The sequence below is a fragment of the Eublepharis macularius genome, chromosome 7, assembly GCF_028583425.1.
Source record: "Eublepharis macularius isolate TG4126 chromosome 7, MPM_Emac_v1.0, whole genome shotgun sequence".
Taxonomy (NCBI): Eukaryota; Metazoa; Chordata; class Lepidosauria; order Squamata; family Eublepharidae; genus Eublepharis; species Eublepharis macularius.
The window spans coordinates 109,218,899-109,240,647 of record NC_072796.1 but is presented as its reverse complement, the minus strand read 5'-3'; the positions used below and the strand labels follow the sequence as shown (position 1 = coordinate 109,240,647).

General features: G+C 44.8%; 1 protein-coding gene across 3 annotated transcripts in view; it reads right to left on the bottom strand.

Moving 5' to 3' along the window:
- Positions 1-6,364: 6,364 nt before the first annotated feature.
- ESRP1 (epithelial splicing regulatory protein 1) overlaps positions 6,365-21,749 on the bottom strand; it is a 41,658-nt gene continuing 26,273 nt past the window's right edge. The window contains exons 12-15 of one of the 3 annotated variants that reach the window (XM_054985600.1): positions 21,265-21,463; positions 11,466-11,634; positions 9,013-9,056; positions 6,365-7,497 (exon numbers count right to left, since the gene is read on the bottom strand). In XM_054985600.1, the coding sequence (XP_054841575.1) occupies positions 7,487-7,497; positions 9,013-9,056; positions 11,466-11,634; positions 21,265-21,463 (423 nt within the window). In that variant the 3' untranslated portion in view covers positions 6,365-7,486. Of the gene's footprint in view, positions 7,498-8,950; positions 9,057-11,465; positions 11,635-21,264; positions 21,464-21,749 lie in introns of all 3 variants that reach the window. The other 2 variants (XM_054985598.1, XM_054985599.1) reach the window with 2 other exon arrangements.

Below are 21,749 nucleotides of genomic sequence, written 5' to 3'. Positions count from 1 at the left end.
CTGTGAGGAATGATTTGAACCAGTTCAAAGCACAAACCCTACCTACTTCTACCTCCAAATGTCTCCGCAATTTGGCATGGTCCACTGTATCAAAGGCTGCAGATAAATCCAGCAGGATCAAAAAAGAAGCAAGGATTTTGTCTACATTCAGATGGTGATGCAATGGTAGCAGAGAAGTAACATTACTTAGTTGCTGTCACCACAGCTTCATAGGTCTTGAAAAGGGCTCTGTAGCACAGCATGTCAGATTTAGTGTGAGTTTTCCACCAGCATTGTCTCTGCAGGTCATCAGCTCCATGGTAAAACAAATTTCAGTTGTATTAGCTGGATCTATAAAATAATGGAGGTGGTTGATTATCCTACCTGTTTTGTGTATGGGGGGGAACTTGCTAGTTCTTTATAAGCCATGGCAGCTAAGGCTACAATCATAAGCACGCTTACTAGGGAGTAACTCCCACTGAACTCTGTGTCTTACTTCTGAGTACACATGCTTAGGATTATGCTGTGACTTGCTCAAAATTATTGGGAAATCTAGAAGAGGCTGTGTATCAACAGAGGCAGAAAACAAACATCCACGCAGGGTATTTTTATCCCACCCACCTTGCTTCAGAGGAGCTCAGTGTAACAGACACGGTCTTTCCTTTCCAATCCCCATTCTTCAAATTCTTTATCAGGATAAACAACATCCAATTACGCCTCTATTAAAGGGACAGGGCATTTCCCCCCTCCAGGCAGTTATCAACCTGACGCACTAATCCTGTTGGCCATAGCGAAGAGACTCTGTCCCTCTCCACGTTCACGGGAACGTAATAGTCTGATCTCTATTTTCTCTTTGCATCATTGCTGTTGAGATGAATAGCCACAAGCTGAAATGGTACCGCCCTTTACCTTTGGGTCAGTTATACTTGGCAGCAATAAAAGGTACTGTGTCAGGTATGTTCTGTTTATACACCTTGGTGGTTCTGCAGAACAAAAGGAAACCAGGACCAAATTCACACATGCCACTTGAAAGCCCCTTTCTGCTTTTCTCCTGCTGTTTTCCTACGTGTCAGGGGGGAAAGGCAGTTACTTCTAAATGTGCTCTAAATGTACCGGGCTTCTGAAAGAACTGGTGGCCATACAGAAAGGATGATTTAGAATCATATTTCAACCTTGCTGCACTTTGTAATGAATGTATCATTTCAGTCTTACCAGCCATGAGTAGGGTTTTGTTCCTTTCTTGGCAGCCAGAGAGTTATTCACTGCCTTCCAATCATACAGAGCAATTATTTACACCTATATAGCACCAGAAACCCTGCCCCACACCCAAGATACAACGAATGGCATTTATCTGGAAATAATGATCTTAAACAAGTGTCACTTGCTGGCAGATGATTCATAAGATATTTATTACTCAAGCAGCAGCATAAACAAAACCTGCCATGCTGCAGCCAGGTTGTTAGAAACTTTTGGCTTGGGCAATGTGTAGCAGACCTACACTAAGTGATCCGATGAAAAGTGCTTTTTAAAATGCTACCTCTTCTGGACAGCCCATTTTATATTGTTCTCAGACTTTTGGCAAATACAGTGAAGAAAACGGAGTTCACTGAAGTGACCTCCAGAGCTGACCCCATTTGAGTGCTTCAGTTCTCTAGCGCCATCCTTTTCCCCGCAGTGTACTTGGCAAAGTTATCTTTAAAATTAAGATTACGCCATGTAACTAGAGCACGTATTCTATATTTCTTGACACACTACAAAGCAAAATGAAGGCAAGAGAGATAAAGTAGAGTTACCCACTCTAGGTTGGGAAATTCCTGGAGATTTGAGAGGAGAATTGAGTTTGGAGAGGTGAGAGACCTCAGTGGAGTATAATGCCGTAGACTCCACCTCCCAAAACATCCTTTTTCTCCAGGGGAACTAGTCTCTGTTGCTGGGAGATTTCTAGCTACTACCTGGAGGTTGGAGGTCTAAGCTGCTCTGAGGTCTCATTGGCAAGGGAAAATATATGTGTGTGTATATATATTGTGTGTGTGTGTGTCTAAATAAAATAATAATAACTTATACAAGGACAATCAGCCAAACTAAGAACTAGTCTTCTGTGAGGTGGCTCATTCATTCTTTGTGTTTTCGGCCTCCTCCCTCAGCATTCACTACACTTTCCCCTCCCTTGTATTAATACTTCTGTTAACTGCAGGTGGCAGTCTTTCTTCTTCCAATCTTTTGATGTCAGTGCATAAGAGGCATATAAAAATAGCTGATACAAAACATATGAGATGTTAGAATAAGTTCAGGAGTACAATTTACAACAGTGGTATTGACAGCAAAGCGATATAACCTGTTCCACAGCTTGGGTTGGCTGCAGCAAGCTCAAACCCGCAGAGTGATGCTTCTGCAGAGTGTCAAGTGCAAAGGTTGTAATTCTCACCTGGCTAGAGATAAACCAATGCCCCAAAAGAGGAATGCAATGAATCTTTCTCCTGGTTAGCACAGACTATTTTCCACGTTGGTTTTAAAAAGTGATGAAACAGGCAGATTGACCCTCCCCTCTGCAATCCCCAATAGGTCACCATTAGAACACCAAGTTTATGGATCAAGTCATCATCCGCTGCACTTGGGGGGCTTTGTTTAGGAGTGATCTCACTTTCTCTTCAGCACTGTTGATGCTGTGCCTGTAGCTACTCCATCAAGTTTATGGTTGGGTTACTATCTTTGAATCAGGAGAAGGGTGTAGAGAAGAAAATGCTAGTCAACCTTTGTAAGATACCCACAAAGACACGTTTTACTCTTAAAGGAAGAGACAAAAGTTAGGAGTGGCAGCCTTGGGCCTGTCTTTGCTTAGAGCAGCATATTTCATCAGAAGCAGTGCTCAGGGCAGGGTAGGGTGAAATACTATCCCTATTCTTGCTATACAAAGCACAATGTATGCACCACAAGCGAAACCTACTCTTGTGTATTTTGAAACAAAAGCATCCCACTATGAGCACAAACTAAATTAGTCAAATGGAGTGGAAAGGAATCCTCTGTTTTGTTGAGGAAGACACAGGACATTTTTTTACTATTCTGACAAGCAGAACTGCATTATAAGAGAAGCTGTGCCTGTCAGTTCACTTCAGAGCTCTCTTGCCAGACATTATGCAGACCCCATATTGCAGATCTGCATATTAAGTTTTGCTCCTACTTTGGCCCAGTCAACTAGCACCTCAAGGGGGACGACTTGATTTTGATTCAAAAATTGGAAAGCCTAGAGAGAAATTTCAAGCAGATACTGTGAATTATGAGTAGTTTTGTAGGAGAGTCCAGTTTAGAAGAACGAATAAACTTTGGAGGCTCGGAGTTGGCTTGGTTAATCTTCCCGTAGAAAGAGAGCAGATAGAATTGTGAAGGCCATAAAAACAGGGTTCCCCCTTTTCCCTTGAGAACTCCCCCTCCCATTTTTTCCCCAATGGAAAAAGTTAGGAAGTGAAAAAAGCTCCTATGAACATTCTCTCTTTTTGAGTAACAAAAACCTTGTCTTATAAAACAATCCTTCTGAATGTAGAGCATGAAAAAGCCTGAGGACTTTCAATTTTTCTAATAAGAAATTGGGAAAAATGGGACATTTTGAGGAAGACTAAAAAATCTCTGATGAAATTGGCCCATGTGATGACATCACTTTCAAAAGTGGCCATGCCCTCTGGGAGTGTGCGCATGCTATGCATGTTCTCGGGGTGCCTGCTGGTGGCGGGTGATCTCTGGGGGCTCACCACCTCTCACCAATCACTGGTGGATTGGCAGGCTAGGGGGCAGATTCCCAGAAGTTTGCCCACCTCCGGAGAGCATCTGGGAACCTACCAAGTAATTGCCAATTACTTACTCAATTAGCATTGCTAGCCCTATGAAACTGGGGAGTGAAGATAACAGCTGTGAGAGCCAGCATCCCAAGGCTGAATCACCAGGGAACAGTGACTGGCTCACGGATGTAATAGGGTGATGTCAGGAGTCCTGAAAAGATAGCTTCCCAGCTTGCTCTGTCCTCCTTTAACCATCATTATTCTACCATCACATGAAAGAGAAGCGACTGGTTCCATGCCTCCCCATCATCTCAGGAGGCCTCATGCTGCATGGCATGGAAATGGGCTACTTTACTGAACAAAGTTAACCAGAGAAGCATAGGTAGCAAGCTTCATGTGGTTTTAGGCAGGCAGATGTTAACCTAGCAATAGAAAGGTCTGTTTTCATATCTATTGCCTGAATTCCAGTGCTTTAGGCTCAGCAACACTCTGTACTTAATAAACTGAAGATATTTAATTTAAGACTGGATCTGGATTCGTAAGTTGCATGTGGGTACAACCTCAGAGAACTTGGAGGCTGAAAAGTCACACAAAATAAAATGGACAAGTGCCTTCCTTCTGCCTATGGGGTCTGTTATCAGTGCCCAGAAATAGGAGTTGGGGGTCCTGGTTCATACAGCCCCCACCAACTTGTAAAAGTCTAAAAATAAATAAATAAGGTTGGTCCTCGGCATCTCTAGTTAAAAGAATCTGGTGGCAGGCAATTGAAAAGACCTATGTCTGACACCCTGGAGTGTAGACATTGGCACAAATCGAAATACGAATCAAATTTCATGATGAATCGGGCCGATTCAAGTTTTGCAAAATGTGATTCATGAGACTGCGGCTTTTACGAAATTCATGACTTTTGGGGCTGATTCGTTCGATTCGTGATGCCAGACAGGCTGGTGCCAATCCATTGATTCCCTAGGCAACATTGGCCTAGAATGTCTGCAGGCCTTTTGTTGCCATTGGAAACCCCAATCTTAGCCCACATAACCTTGATAGGCAGCTCTCCCTGCCAACTGGAGAGCTTCCATTCTGTCCTATACAGCAAGAAGCAGGGGGGTTAATCCCCTAGGCAACTGAGGAGATGGGCCTTCTGTAGCCATGTGAACACCAATCTCATCCCTCCAAACCCTGTTAGGCAGGTCTGTCTGCCAACCAGAGACGACCTGTTCTGCTCTATGTGAGCATTTCTTATATAAGGCACAGCTTTCTGCCTCATGCTTTTCAGTTCCAGTAGACAGGAGAGGGAGAACCTGTTGCTGGGATTTGGAGTGAGAGAGTAGAACTGGGAGCTTTTGGCTGGATTTGCTGCTGCTTTAAAAGAGACTGAAAAGCCTCTTTCTTATTTTTAGCACTTGGCCTTGTTGGAAATGTCGTTGGGTGAGGGTGCCTTCTTTCCTCCACCCCATCCAACCCCAGTCTCAGGGCATTGCCTGGCTCTGAGGCCTAGCTTGACTAAGGCCTACCTTTCTTTCTTTAATTTTCTTTGCTTATATTCTTCTTTAGAGCATTTGTTTTTGCTGGCTTGTTGGGTAAGGGTGGGTTGAAGAGAGCCTGCTGAAGTCTCCCTGTGAAGTTGGCATCTCTGGGTATGAAAGGGGCCACTGAAGTGCCCTGGGTTTTGACGAATCGCAAAACTAACTAATCATTTCGCAAAATGGGACAATTTCGTGAAAGTTTGTGATTCATGGAATGTGACGAAACACTCATTTTGTTTTTTCCCATTTCGTGCCCATCTCTACTGGGGAGACGCTGCAAATCAGAGTAGATAATACTGACCGATAAACAGTCGGAGCATAAGGAAGCTTCATGTGCAGAGCTACACCAGGGGCCTCCAATCTTGTTGAGCCTGTGGGCACTTTTAGAAATTTGAGAACAGGGAATGGCTGCCATTAAAAAAAATGGCTGCTATGGGGTATTGGGGCCAATCATAAAAAGATTTTTAAAAGTTGCAAACCAAGCATCGTCTCCTACTATGACATCAGTTGTTTCTGGCATCTTTGCTCCAAAGAGCCACAGGAAAGCCAGGGTGGTTCAGTACTTTAGGGAAGAAGCAAGTAGGCACCAGGCAACCCATCAGCACAGGCCATGGTGTCCATGAGCACTCCATTGGGAAGCATTGTTCTAATCCAACTTTGTAGAAGAAGGCCATTTTAGCACTCTTCAATTTCTGAGAGTGATTCCAGAGAGCCAGTTTGGCATAGCGGTTAAGAGCGCCAGGACTATAATCTGGAGAACGAGGTTTGATTCCCTTCTTTATGTGAAGCCAGCTGAGTGACCTTGGTTCAGTCACAACTCTCTCAGAGCTCTCTCAGCCCACCCACTTCACAGGGTGATTGTTGTAGGGATAATAATGGCATATTTTGTAGACCACTCTGCGTGGGTATTAAGTTGTCCCGAAGGGCAGTATATAAATAGAATGTTGTTGCTGTTGTTGTTATCATTATCATCATCATCATCATCATGAAGTGCAAGCCATTCAGTCTCTTCCATTGCTTAAAGGCCAGCCTTTTATTTTGCCCATCATTTTTGTACGAAGACAGATTTCAAACCAAACAGTTTCCAAATGGATTTAAAACAGTTTAATACTTGTGGAAGACGTGAATGCAACAGAAGTTGGAAAGTCAAGGAGCGGAGCATCCACATAGCAGGATGGTACAGAATCCATGTAGGATAGCTCAGTTCTATAGAAGTGATAACAGTTTTTTTCCTATGAAAACCACTATGCATTTGATTAACAATTCAGCCTTGATCTCAGCAGAGAAGTCAAGTACTAAAAGTTCAAATGAGGGTCCCTGGCCTATAGATTCCCAGTAATCTTAAACGAAGCCTAAGGCTGTTCATTGTAATTACTTCTTCCACAGGCAAAACCACTGTAGGCAAATATTGCATGTGAGTGATTTCTCCCCACTAGAATTCAATACAACGTAGTTTTTACAAGCAATAGCTTCATATGTATCACAGGTGTTGTGGAAGAGCAGAACTGGGGGCTTTGTGCATCTTTCTTGTGCACTATGACAATCCCTCATTAGATTCAGCTATGAGTTATTTAAATATACAGTAGTCATATGTGCAATATACAAGTTCAGCGCATTATTTTCATATATATATATAATTTCTCTTTACAAAATGTTACAATATTTTTTTCTGCAAAGTATTCTATTTTTCACTCTTAATCATTTCTGCACTGTCAAGTAAGCCTGTCTTGAATCTGAGTCCTTTTTCTAAACAAATAAATATATACAAAACAAGCAAACTTTTTAATAAAAAGCTAAAGGGCACTAAAGCCCTTTCTGTTTTATAAAAAAAAAATCAATGTATATGTGTGCAAATAAAGAAAAAAAAACACTGGTTTAGTATGCTGTTCTAACAATTTCATAGTGTCCTGATCTCCAATCATTACTCTTTTTGTGATGGGAGAATATTTTAACATCTTGAATATTGGCAGTGCGGGGGGGGGGGGATACCCAGCTCTTTCTTGTGCATTTGGCAATTGTGCTCCTACGTGGTAATAGTTTAAACAACTTTAATGGCAAGCTTGCATAAGTGGAGTGCATCAAGTGTGCATGCATTTGCTACTTTTTAAAAAAGACACAGGCAGGTATCCACAACAGTGGCAACTTTTCTTGCAGCAGACTGTTTTAGTTGACGTGGAACTCCATTTTTGCTGGTTGACATTGTTCAGGATGTCAGGGAGAATCTACAAGAAATATGAATGGAATTTTACTATCTAGTAAACCAACGTTAATATTCAGCCTGTGCATATTGTTTGACTAACTACTTTCCAGTCTTCTAATTCATAAGTTAAGGTGAATCAATTGTGGTAATGTATAGTGGAGGCAACAGGTATGAGCCAACCTTTCCAGCCACAGGCAAGCAGATGGCAAGCAAAGGGGCGTATTGAATAAAAGTGGTGGAGAAAATAGAGAGAAGCAGGTTTATTTCCTCTCTTCTCTGGCTGCTTAGAGACAGGACTTTATGATTCGCTCCTTCCTGGGTGCAACTCAGCAAGTCAATGTCCTGGCACAGGCTACATGCATGCAATACGAGTTGCCAGATGCACCCAGGAGAGAATCTCACTGAGGCCTGCCTAGACACAGTAAATAATGAGAGGTGGCAGAATGGGCCAATTCATTTTAGACTGCAGGCAAGCAGAGCCATTAATGCTATCTCATATAATAAATCTGCAAATACAAGGCTAGCATATCAGGGGAAAAGATTAGCATTTCTCACTCCAGCTTTCCCCCTCATCCCTTGCCTTAGGATGAGGGGAGGGCATCTTGACATGCCACTTCATGTAAACTGGGCTAAATAAAGTGATTCCTAAGCTCGGTGGATAAGCTTACCCCACACTATTAGCCATGGAAGCTGAATGGAACCTTCTATGAAGGTATACTACAGCTGAACGCCAGATGCATGAACAAACTGTGGAGGATTACTTCCTTGTAAATATCCCATATACATTTGTCTAGTTATTGTTGGGAACTGTACCTGCACTCACACAGCTATGTGAGGATAATTATACAGAAGACAGACCCAAACAGCTGCTTCTTTACACAAGGAGGCAAGCAAGAGGGGGAGAGAGCATGTGTGCATGCACATACAGTAATTAACACCGCACCTTGTCTCACCACTTAGGGCCAAGCTAGAAGTGACGAGTTACACTTGAATGGCAAGTGAACAGACTCACATGTATTCCTCCCTGTTCACTTGTGCTCCATGCAATCACGTGGAGTGCAAGGGAACAGGGAGGAATACATGTGAGTCTGTTCACTTGCCATTCAAGTGTAACTCGTCACTTCTAGCTTGGCCCTTAGAAATGGCAGCTTGGGGCTAACTCATCTACCAATCCTGGCTTTAAAGGACTGGATATAGGAATCTGAAGTAGCGGCAATGAAAAATGTCAGGCTGCAGAGCACTACTAGGTAGCCTTGGTTGCTCTGGGAGATCATGAAGCCTGGCAGGTCAGGCAATTTACTTTCATATAATGTTTAGGCTGGGTCTGGAGGAGCAGACGTATGGGCAGGAGGCACTACGATGGCTCTTAGCAGCCCTTCCTGGGCAACCTGAGAAAGAGGGAGTTAAGCTCCCTCTTCCTGAACAGCCATTGTAACTGATTCTTGTGGTTTGGAGAAGACCATGTCAATCCTTACCTTTGTTAAGACAATCTAACTGCTTGGACCTTTAAAGACATATCCATTCTTTGGGCACTGACCTGGCCGACTCATCTGTGTGTACAGATCCATTCGTTGCTGCATACTACAAGGACAATTAAATGTAAGGTCACAAAAGGAGAGGGAATTAACAGCAATTACTGCTTTTCAAATAATTTCTAGCTCAGTCCACAAAGGTTAGGAAAGGCTTTTGAAAGATACGTATGTCCTTTGCATAACATTCCCAATTGACACCAATTGACATTAAGTAAGATTCTGCAGAACATTTATGTTAAAGGACAAGCTAGATTCAAGAGACACTTTTCACCAACCATAAAATGGCAATTCCTTTGCAGTGCTTGGTAGTTTGGTTTTTTTGTGCATTTTATGGGCAGGCATAGAAATCCCAAGGCTCAATAGTTCTTTCCATGCAAAAACAGTCAAAATTTAAATAACAATATTCTCAGATGTAATCTTATGAATCAGATCAACGTTTTGTTTCAGGTAGCTAGCTGGGTTGGTCTGTATCAGAAGAGCAAGATTTGGGTCCAGTAGTGCCTTAAAGACCAAACAGATTCCAGGTCCGGAGCTTTTGAGAGCCAGAGCTTCCTTGCACCTTGGAGTATGACAAGAACCACCATGATCAATCTTTTTTCTGAGCTACAATATATTTGGCCACAGAAGTCACCTTGATTTATTGCAAGGATCAAAGTCCCACCTCAACTGGGCAATGGCACACTTTCCTAGGAGGGCTTTATACAACTTATATCTCAGCCCTTAGACTGCAGTCCCCCTCCTCTGACTTCACCCTTGCCTCGCACTGTCTGCCCAGGTCTCCCCCCCCCCCCAGTTCAAGGACTGGCTCCTTTCAGAGCTGAAGTGCTGTAAGCTGCTGGCTGAGCTTCTGGAGGTGGGATCCTCCTGTTAGTTTTGCTATCTCTTTCCCCACTCCCAAATATCAGGCCACCGACTTTTGTCCTTGTAAGCCCAGAAAACCCACGTTTCCCATTTCCTCATCCGGTTCGGGGTTTCCTGGGACTTATTCACCCATGCTGGTGGTGTTGGGAGTTATTTCATCCAGCGTGATGTCACCTTTGGTCACAGCCAAACTACTGACTGGCAGGTGGGAATGTGTTAGGCATGTATTATACAGGTTCCCACAAAAAGCAAGTTAAACTAGTATTCAGTTCAGAGAGAATTATGAAGCCCTCCGTTTAACAAGTTGCTGTGTCTGTACAGAAGACTGTTGCCATTGCAAGGGATCCATTTTGGGATCACTGAATGGTGGAATATGTGAAGGCAGGGGTCTGCTGCCTTCCAATAGGAAAAAAAATCTGACAAATATTTATGATGTAATGACTATGATGGCGGTGTAGTAGGAGAAAAACTGGGTTGGAGACTGTCAGGCATCGTAAGAACATAGAGCCTACTAAATCAGACCAGTAGGCCATCCGATCTAGTATCCTGTTTCACACAATGGCTGATCGAGGGCCAAGCAAACAGGACCGAGGCCTTCCCTGATGCTGCCTCAAGCACTGGTATTCAGAGGCTTGCTTCTTTATGGAGGATCAAACTGCAGATCATAGATAAATATACTATGGATATACTTTATCCAGTAAATCTCTCTTATAGGGCTCCACTATTGTTGTTGTTGTTGTTAATTCAATTTGTAGTCCGCTCTCCCTGCAAGCAGGCTCAGAGCAGATCACATCAATTTAAAAATACAGAAATAAACCATTAAAACTGGTAGCATAAAAAGAGTAGTTGCCAATTTTACAACCCCTCACAGCAGCACATAATGCACAATCCCGCATGTAATCATTTGGGCCCATGGTGGCCAATGGCAAACAACAAATAAAGAAGCTAAAGGGGGAGGGGGGAACACTCCCCCTCCCATAGGAGGCTGGGGAGGGGGCCCGTTTGCCTCAACCACCAAAGGCCTGGCGAAACACCTCCATCTTACAGGCCTGGCGGAATGATAATATATCCCACTGTGCCCAAGTTGTTTCAGACAGAGTTCCACCAGGTTGGGGCCAGGGCTGAAAAGGCCCGGGCCCTGGTCAAGGCAAGATGGACCTCCTTGGGACCAGGGACCACCAGTACATGTTTTCCAGATGATGACTTCCTGTAGCACACAGTCTGGGAGAAACCAGCACTTCTCCAATGCGCTAGAGCAACTGATTAACTAACTTTGTCCCTGAGAGAAAAAAGTATTGAAAAACTACTTCTAAAGGTAACTCTACATAGAACACAAAGGACCGGTCTCTTTAATTTAAACACCCAGCTTCTAGCGAGCAAGATGTGATGCAGCGATTCCTCATATAAGCCAGCCAAATGAAATGAAATCCTGCCCTCAAGTCACAGTTGACTTATGGCTATCCCTAGTGGGCCAAGGACAAAATAAAAGCAACTGTGCGAACACACAACAACAATCTCTGCAATCTCTTCCAACAGACTCAGGTAATCAGTGTGCCTCACAAAATACATCTTTCCTTTCTCTGCCCCTTTTTGTTACCTGGGGTAGTATGCTGTGTAGTTCATGAAGAGCTGAGTGCCAGCTGGATAGTATGCAGTGGAGGGCTGAAGTGTCCGTGGATTGAGAAGCACAGATGGTTGGTACAGGGCAGCTTCTGTTGGGATTACTGCTGTGGGAGCTGGAAATGTATATGAAGGTGGAGAAATACCTAATAAACAAGCAGAAGAACACAAAGATAAAGAATCTCAACATGTTTGCAAGGAAATTCTATCAGCACAAACATGATTAAGACTTCAGGTCCAAAATGTCATAGTTTATAAAATGAGCCGTTTTTTAATCCCATTTATTCCTAATTCCAGGCACTTTTTGCCCTCTCACTTCTAGGGGAAAGCTTCAGTTCTGTTTCTATAGGCAATGTTATGCTAGCCCCACACTATTGATTAAAACTATATATTATGGGGGCCCTCACAGGATGAGGGGTTTGGGTAACAAATGTCTTTTCCTCTGAATATTTGCCTAGGGCCTATCTTCCCTTGTTACTCTTGCATGCATCCAGATTCATAAAGTTATCAGATTTTTCCCTCACTAGTCTGCTGACAAAGCAACACTGCTTCTAATATGTAAGCTTTTCCAGACACCCAGTCTCACTCACAGATATTGCCACAAGGCTGTCTGAAGGCTGCTTCAACCCCAGCACAAAAGGGTCTCCTTTCCTCAGCTAATAGCTCTACTTCATATCTTTTTTTCTGCAAGATGACTTTTCTCGTCCCCAAAAAGCAATTTGCCAGTGATTGCATTATGTACAGGTTGGTTCTGGTTGTAGTGTTTGGAAATGCAACCAGCGTACAATACTGTATACTGAGGGAAATGTAACACTCTCTACAACTCAAGTAGAACACTCATAACTATTATGACTATTCAAGTTTCACAGGTGCCTACTGGATATTTTTTGCAATAGTTAGTGACAAACATCAGTACTAGGAATGTACATTTGGATATTTCTGGTTTGAAAATATATATCTGAAAAAAGTCCATTTTTTTCAGGTATTCAGGTGATATTCAGGGTTCTCAGGAATACCAAATATCTATTCCTGAAAAATTCCAGAAATATTTGGGAGTAGCCAAAAATATCATGGCCTGGCATTTTATTTTAATTACATTTCACAAGTTTTCCAGGCAGTGGAAGAGAAGGGGGGAGGCTGCTCTCCCAGGCAATGGGATCAGTGCACTTCTGTGCAGAAAATAAATACATACAGTGTCAACAAAAATGTTGTTTCCACTCTCAAATAAAATAAGACCATAAACATCACTGGAACAAGATATGTTACGAAAATAAGTGTCTCCGTTTAAAACAAGCACAAGCAGATCCCACAAACGAAGCTCACGCATGGTGTGCTGCTGCTGAGCTTCTTCTTTACAGGGGTGAGATGGAACAGGAGCGCCAGTGATGACGGGCTGTAGGTTCTGTTGAGCTTGCCACAGCAGCCCCCTGGGCTCTGCTGGGATTCTCTGGTCCGACATTAGTTGTATTGGGCTTGTCACATTGGCCCATGGATGTGCTGCTATTTTCTGGTTTGCTTTTGGTTCTGTTGGGCTTGTTTTATTTATTTATATTTCAATTTATATACTGCCCATCCCAGGGGCTCTGGGCGGCGAACAGTTTAAAATCGATAAAAAACAACAAATAACAATACTAAAATCAATATACAAAACAATAATGAAATAAATTAACCAAGTGCAATGGTGGGGAGAACCCTCCCCCACCCCAAAGGTGGGAGGCTGACATGGCACCGCCCCCTTCAACCACCAAACGTCTGGCGGAACAGCTCTGTCTTACAGGCCCGGCGGAACGATAATATGTCCTGCTGGGCCCAGGTCTCCATTGCCAGAGCAATCCACCAGGCTGGGGCCAGGACTGAAAAGGCCCTGGCCCTGGTTGAAGCGAGGCAGGCTTCCTTAGGGCCAGGGACCACCAGTAAACATTTATCCGCTGATCGAAGCGATCTCCGGGGAACATACAGGGAGAGGCGGTCCCGAAGATATGCTGGTCCCAACCCGCTCAGGGCTTTAAAGGTAAGAACCAACACCTTGAACCTGATTTGGAATTCAACCGGAAGCCAGTGCAGCTGGCACAGGACAGGTGTGATATGTGACTGGTAAGATATACCAGCCAGGACCCGCGCTGTCACATTCTGGACCAATTGTAGTTTCTGGATCAGGCCCAGGGGTAGCCTAGCATAGAGTGAGTTACAGTAGTCTAGCCTGGAGGTGACCGTTGCATGGATCACTGTAGCCAGGTCCTGGAGCGTCAGTTAGGGAGCAAGTTGCCTGATCTGACGAAGATGGAAAAATGCAGACTTGGCAACCACCATGCCCTGGGCCTCCATCGACAAGGAGGCATCCAGGAGCACACCCAGACTCTTCACCACTGGCAAAGTTGCCAGTGGTGTCCCATCCAGGGCAGGAACCTGGATCCCAACATCTGGCAGCCCCCGTCCCAGCTGCAGGACCTCCGTCTTCACTGGGTTCAATTTCAGCCTGCTCTGTTTCAACCATGCCGTCACAGCCTCCAGAGCTCTCGCCAGATTGTCTGTGGCCGTGTCTGGCTGGCCGTCCATCAACAGAAAAAGCTGGGTGTCATTCGCGTATTGATGACAGCCCAGCCCAAACCTCCACACCAACTGGGTGAGGGGGCACATGTAGATGTTAAATAACATCGGGGAGAGTATCGCCCCTTGGGGAACCCCGCACACCAAAGGGTGACGGGGTGATAGATCTCCCCCAAGCGCCAACCTCTGTCCCCGACCCTGGAGAAAGGAGACCAGCCGCTGTGAGGCTGTCCCCCTAATCCCCACATTGGCAAGGCGGCTGTCCAACAAATCATAGTCAACCGTGTCAAACGTTGCTGTGAGATCGAGTAACACAAGCAGCGCTGACCCGCCTCGATCCAGATGCCTGCGAAGGTCATCTGTGAGGGCAACCAAGGCCGTCTCCGTCCCATGGCCAGGATGGAAGCCAGACTGGAATGGGTCCAGGACTACAGCATCATTCAGGAATTCCTGCAGTTGTACCGCCACCGCCCACTCAATCACTTTGCCCAGGAACGGGAGGTTCGACACTGGGCAGTAACTGGATGGGTCGGTGGGGTCCAAAGATGGTTTTTTCAGGAGGGGCCGCACTACCGCTTCCTTTAACGTGCCTGGAAAAACCCCAGAGCTCAAGGAGATGTTAACAATGGCCTCCAAATGGTCCCATAGCCCCTCCGAGCTGGCCTTCACCAGCGAGGATGGGCAGGGGTCCAGAGGACAGGTGGTTGGCCTCATCCCCTGTAGGATCCTGTCAACATCATCCCGGGAGAGCAGCCTGAAATGATCTTATATGGACCCAGAAGACGGTCAAGGGGTCTCCAGTTCCCTTACTTATCAACAGTGGGCGGCAGGCCACGGCGAAGGGACAGGATTTTGCCCGCAAAATAGCTTACAAAAGCCTCGCAGCCAATAATTGAATTAAGAATTTGGTGGTCTCCCTGAGAGAGAGAGACCAAGGACTGAACTGTTCGAAATAATTGAGCTGGGCGTGAGCTAGCGGACGCAATGGAAGTAGCAAAGAAATCTCTCTTTGCTGCTTTCGCTGCCACCTCATAGGCTTTCATAAACGTCCTATAAGATGTTCTTGCCTTTTCTTTGCGCCCCTGCCTCCACATTCACTCTAATCGTCTCAGAGACAGCTTCATCTGGTGAAGCTCCTCAGTGAGCCAAGGAGCTACCCGTTTGCGGGCTCGGAGAGGACGGCAGGGGGCAATAACGTTGATGGCTTCGGAAAGTCGGCCATGCCAATCATCCCCCAGCTCATCTAACATATTGCCAGGGGGCATCGGATCCCGCAGAGCCACCTGGAAACCAATTGGATCTATAAGTCTCTGCGGGCGAGTGTAAATCCACTCACCGCCCACCCAAGAAAGGAGCGGCATGCTCAGACGAGCCTTCAGAACAAAGTGATCTGACCATGGCACTGCATCATAGGCATCCAGGACCACCATCATCCCTGCCCCCCAAATCAAATCCAGTGTGTGACCTGCTTGATGTGTGGGAACCAAAACAAACTGGGAGAGTCCTAGGGCCGCCATGGAGGACACCAAGTCAATGGCCTGTGTGGAGGCATCGTCGTCAGCACGGACATTGAAATCCCCAAGAACCAAAAGTTTTGGGAATTCCAAGGTCCAGCTGGTCACCGCCTCCAACAGACCAGACAGGGAAGATGCAGGTGCAGTAGGCGGTCGGTACACCATGCCTATTGCCAACCTCTCCCCGGCGTCCAACGCTAGGCCCACACAATCAATGCCAGTAGTTTTGGGGGTTGATTGTTGATTCTGTTTGCATGTGAAGGCTTTTGGCCAGTGGTTTCTCTGTGTGTTTGGTTATTGACTATCTTTTTTTTTTAATTTTATTTTTTTAAACCAAACAAACAAACAAACAATTATTGACTATCTTAATTTCCCCAACATAAGAAACTATAGAGACAAGTAAGATGGCTGGGGGGCACCTTGTTAAGGAGCCCAAGGAATTGACCCCCTTAGTCCAATTTATGTGAAACTTGGCAGTTCTTTAGTGGACAGGGGTCACTAGATATCTTGAAATTTTGGTGCCATTTGGTCGACAAACATTCACTTCAGATCTGCTGAAAACACCCTCCATAGGGAATATGGAGGGAATAATGGAACCTAAATAATTCTGAAATCTCCCCCTCCTCCTCAAATAACCCTGAACATGAATCCTGAAATGGTATTGGGGGTGAGGTTGAATACATTCAAATTACAATACAGAGGCTCTTCCCAAAATCTGAATCTGAAAAATACTGGTTTTTTTAAGGAGACAACTCTGATCAATATTCTCACCACACATACCCACATCATTTTCTAAAAATGTAATACTTCCCATTTTTTCTTTGAAAAAATGAAAAGTTCACTGAAGAACTATGAAGATAAGTCCCTCTGGAATCAATATTGCCTACCCTTAATAAGGCCAAATCTGTGGCTACTTAAAACAACAGACAGAAACAGTGAATGGACAAAACAGATCTTTCTACAAAACTGAGAAAAGCCCCAAAGTTGCAAAAAAAACCCCTAAATCTAAAAAACAAAACACTGGGGGGTGAGGGTTAGAAATACCCCAAATAATAAAAGCAGCACCTGTTTCTTTTAGAAACAAATGCCCTCTGTGTCTGTTGCTACGCTACCACAGCAATAATGCCAGCCTTCAAGCCTTGGTTTCTGTCATTAAAAGACAGGTAGAGGGGGGCAGGACCCTTTCCAGGGCTATTTGGGCCTTTGAGGGATGACTCATTGGGGCTAGGCTGGCAGTAATTACTGGGAGACTTAATACCACATGAGTTCATGACTCACCCAGGACTGGCCGCTTGCTACTTTTAAATAAGCAGTCACTCACTGAATCCAGTGAGGTGTAGTGATAGACCTGGGTTCAAATCCCTATTCCGCCCTGGTGCTCACCGAGTGACTACACATCTAGCCAGTTCTTCTTTTTAAAGTGGCCCCCTCTTGCAAAGAGGGCAGGCCAGCTGTGGATACCCACACTGAATTTTTCCACATTCTGTTTCAAGCTTAATGCAAAAAAAATAAAAGATAGCCCCTAGGAAACAAGCAGGTGTTACTGTGGAGTGGTGCATTTCCTACATAAATACTGGAGCAGGTACCACCCACATGTAGACTTTGATTATCAGTATTTTGAGTGGACAGGTACAAATTCCATAATCAGCCTCTTTACACAACATATCAATTATTTTCTGTGTCCCAAAACTATTGCCACTCAGTTTCATTGGATGCTCCCACTTCCTACTATGCAGAGGAGAAACAGAATGTTCTACTTCCTTCATACCTTACATAACTATATAAAACTGCTCATGTTTCCCTTCAGTTGTCTTTTCATCCTAAAATAACAGGGTTTAAGGAGAGGAGGAACCATGACAGAATGTTTATAAAATTTTGCATGCGGCGACAGCAACAGAAGACGAGAACATTAAAACCTCCCTTTATTCCCTCCCTCATGCACACATGCTCCAAAATGCATTTCCCTCAACAGTATTTTCAGGGCATATAAATAGACTGAGTCAAACTATGATCCATGGTGGCTTTTTAATGAATAGCAATTTGAGATTCACACTTTACTCCTTAGCCGCTAAAGAGCGTAAAGCGTGTGGCTGATGAGCCATTGAGGATTATAGATATGCAAACAGAAGAACTGTAGTGTGCTTCTGTAACGGGCAGCCCAGTTCATTCGCTCCTCCTAACCATCACCCAGAACAGAAACTTACAAGTACATCTTCTAGAAGACATTTCACACTCAAACTTTATTTATTTGTCCTGCTTATCATACAAAACGGGAGGGGGACCAACTAGCATTTTCATATCTGGAGGCCTCACAATAAAATGCTGTGCCTGTATTTCAGCAAGTGCAGAGGGTATGCCTTTAAAAAAAAAGCCCAGCAAGGCCAGTATCAGAGACTGGCATCAGCAAGCAGTGGCCAAGCCACTGATGCACAGCCAGAATCGCTGCCCTTTGCCTTGTTTCTTACATGCTCAGCGGCTTGCATGCCCCAGCTATCAGCGATCACTGGCAGGGGTGCCCTAAAGGGGAAGCGAACATGCGGTGTCTGACTGACACTACTCACTGCTGTGTGGATCTTGGAAAGGGGAGAAGGAGCAGCCACAGCGACTTGCTCGTTTTCCTTTAGGGCATTGGCCGCTCCTAGTTGCCGCTGAGTGCAAGCGGCAGCATTTGCACCTGCTTTGTGTTGGCTGCAGGAGCTGGCGCAGACTCTCCGCAAATTTTCAAAAAGGCTGTCACACTAGGGAATGGGGCTGGGCTGGGCTAGACTAGACTCTCACTCCTGTTCCAGTCACATAAGGGATTTGTGTACCAAGATGTAAACACATGATCACACCACACCACATTCTGCCACCACAACATTCTATCATCTCATGCCTGCTGCATGTATTAACTCAAATTTGCATGCCCTGTTCAGAGGCAGACTCCTTTAAAATTGCATAAGAAATCATTTGAAAAATTCTGTGCTACAAACTATTAAATATGTTGGGCCATGACAGCCCTTGGGGACAGAATACTTCCTACGGATATGCGAGGCCTGGTTGAAAATACTGACAGACAAAAGGGATGCACAAAATGGGCTTAAGAAGGCATTCCCAGCAGACACCATTTCATGAGCACCAGCGATGAACCACTGAAATAGGTTTAGGGTGTGTCATGCTGACTGAAATTAAATGGTAGTTGACCTCTAAAATCCAGTCTGAACAGGCACAAATCAGACGTGGCATCAGGCATACCAAGAACCAAATTTCTTTACAGATGTGAGGACAAAAAGATTTAAAATGTGTGGACTACGGATGCCAGCCCCTCTACCCCCAGCTGCCACCACTCATCTGGCTGGCAGGGTGTGTGTGTAGGGGGTGGGAAGCTGGCCACAGCATGCAGCAAAACGGCACACACACACACACACACACACACACACACACACACTCCACAGGCTCCCAATGACATCACTTCCAGTTTAAAGCAGAAACTACAAGGTCGCAGTGTTGACTTGGGGCCGATTACTAAAGAATTAGGCCCCAAAGAGACCCTGTTGCTTCCAGTTTAAACCAGACATGACAATGGGAGTGTGTGTGTGTGCGTGTGTGAAAGAAGACAAGCCACCCACCCTGGCCAAGAGTCCCCCCCCCGCTCCACTCCTGGTTTCAAGGTAGGGGAGGCTGCCAACCCTGGCATGGATAATGGCTACAGAACCAGCTCTAGATTTTTAGGAGACCCTGCCTGGGCAAGGCCACTGCCAGTGGCTCTCCCACCTCATCCTCTCAGTTGCATACAAAAGTTGCATTACGTGTTCTTCCATACTCCCACCCCCCTCGAGAGGAAATAGACCAGATGCCTTCATGGTCCTTTAAGGCCTGTTAACACTGGTGGGGCTAAGAGGAGCGTGAAAGTGCAGTACTCCACTGCTTCCCCAAGCAATCTCTCCAACAGAGGTGGGAGATTCTCCCAGAACCTCCTCTGATCTCAGTCATAGATCCACAGGAGTTAGCCGTGTTAGTCTCTAGTAGCAAAATAGTAAAGAATCCAGTAGCAGCTGCAAGACTAACCAACTTTATTGTATCATAAGCTTTTGAGAGCCACAGCTCTCTTTGTCAGATGCATCTGACGAAGAAAGCTGTGGCTCTCGAAAGCTTATGCTACAATAAAGTTGGTTAGTCTTAAAGGAGCTACTGGACTATTTACTATTCTGATCTCACTGTCATCTGTGTTCGCTCTTTCTGCCCTTCTGTCAAAAAGGTTTAAAAGGAACAGAAAGGAATTGCACTCTACACCCTTCTTATTGGCACTCAGAAGGAAACAGACAAACAAGTCAGTGACAGCTCCTCCTGGGCACCATTGCTGCCCACGAAAAAAGTGAGAGTGAAAAAAGGAGGGTGAATAGAAGCAGCAGCTAGGAATAGCAGCTGCCATCCCTTCTCCTTCTCACCTTGGGGTTGGGGTTGGAGCTCTTAGAGCTCCAGCAATTGCCCAGAAATGCCCAGCCCTCAATACTGGCCCCTGAATGCCTGATGGAATTTCAAAAATTGAAAGGAAGCTGAACAGAACTTCCTATGACCACCAAATTAGGTGGCTAATCTTTGTTGTGTGTGCGCGCAGTACTTTGCTCTGCTAGCAAATGGCTTGTTTATAAGCTTGCCAATCTGCATAGCATGTCACGATCTAGTTTTAGCTTTTTTGTAAAATGCTTCGGGAGAAAAGGCAGATGAAAGTTTTAACACACAAATAAAAGTACAGTCTTAAATACTTTCTCTTGCCTTCTATCTTCTTTGACTTCAAGCCCACCTATTTATCACTCCCAAACCCATCAAGTCATTCTAAAGACTTTGAAACAATGCGATAGAAATGTATGCTAGTTCTGTAGAGAGCAAGCATGTGAAATCAAGCCAAACAAGCAAATATAAGCAACACTGCTTGATTAATTGTAATTACATATTTACCTGGCAAAGAACTTGGGGTTTTAGAGTACACAGAGTACGCTCTGCGTAGAGTACACAGAGAAGTATGTCCAAGATCAACAGTTCAGAACCAAATGCAAAAGTTCAGAGGGACAGCAGTTGGAGGGAGACAGTATTTCAGTCCACGTTAACTACAATCAGTTGCCCTTTATCACCTGCAGACATTAAGAGACCTAGCAATTCTAACCAATCTCCTACAGAGATTTATAGCTTCTACACACGGTATTCTCTTAAATCCAGACACATATAGCATATTCTTTGAGAGACCATCCAAGCTACCTAGATACCACTTACCTGGGCTGAAGGATTTTAGTGGTCCTCCAATCTACAGTCTATTAAAACACTCTCATGTTCCCCTCTGCGTACCCAGGCATCCATAATTCTATTCGAACTCAACTAATCATTTTAGAGGCCAACCATGCAACAGAGAGCCGATTATGATGCTCGTAAGGAGCTAGGTTGCCAAGTAGCCATTTTTTTAAAAAAAAATCAATGCCTGCCCAGTGCAAATTAGGCTCCAAGAAAAAAAAAGTGTGTCAGCAGAGAAGCAAGAATAAGTAAGCCACTTCCTCTCCAAAATCACAATAGTCCACACCCAAAAGAAGAACAATTCAGAGACTACTACTGATTTCAGGTGGGAAAGTTTTGCATCCCAGACCCCAAACACTGAACTTTTCCAAGAGAGGGGCATGAGAGTTCAGAAAGGAAGCTCCAACACCTACCAGCGTAGAGCAGCACCAAGAGCCAAGCAAAACTTACATGGTAACTTACATGGTGGCGGGGATAAGCCATTTCGATTTAAAGTGCCCCCCATTAACACAAAGTTCATCTCCTCGGCAGAACACTGAAAGACTTCAACATATCTGTCCTTCATGGTTTTCTTATGGCACTTCTGCGCAGCCATAAGAGCTCGGTCTGAAGATTTCATTTGGATGAAAGCATCTCCCGATGGACGTCCCTAAAGATGAAAGAAAAGAGGATGAGTTGTACCATTGCTACAGAAACATTTGCCCACTGGAAAGCCTAAGATGAGGAGAGGTTTATCAGCAGTGCTAAGTCTGAATTGGAAAAATGCTTCCTTCCCAGTTTTAGGTACTTGAAGGGAGACATAGGCCCTGCTTTAATATAAGAACATAAGAAGAGCCCTGCTGGATCAGGCCAGCGGTCTATTGTTTCACACAGCAGCAACCAGTTGCCCTGGAGGGCCAAGCAAACAAGGAATGGATATCGAGGCCTTCCCCTGT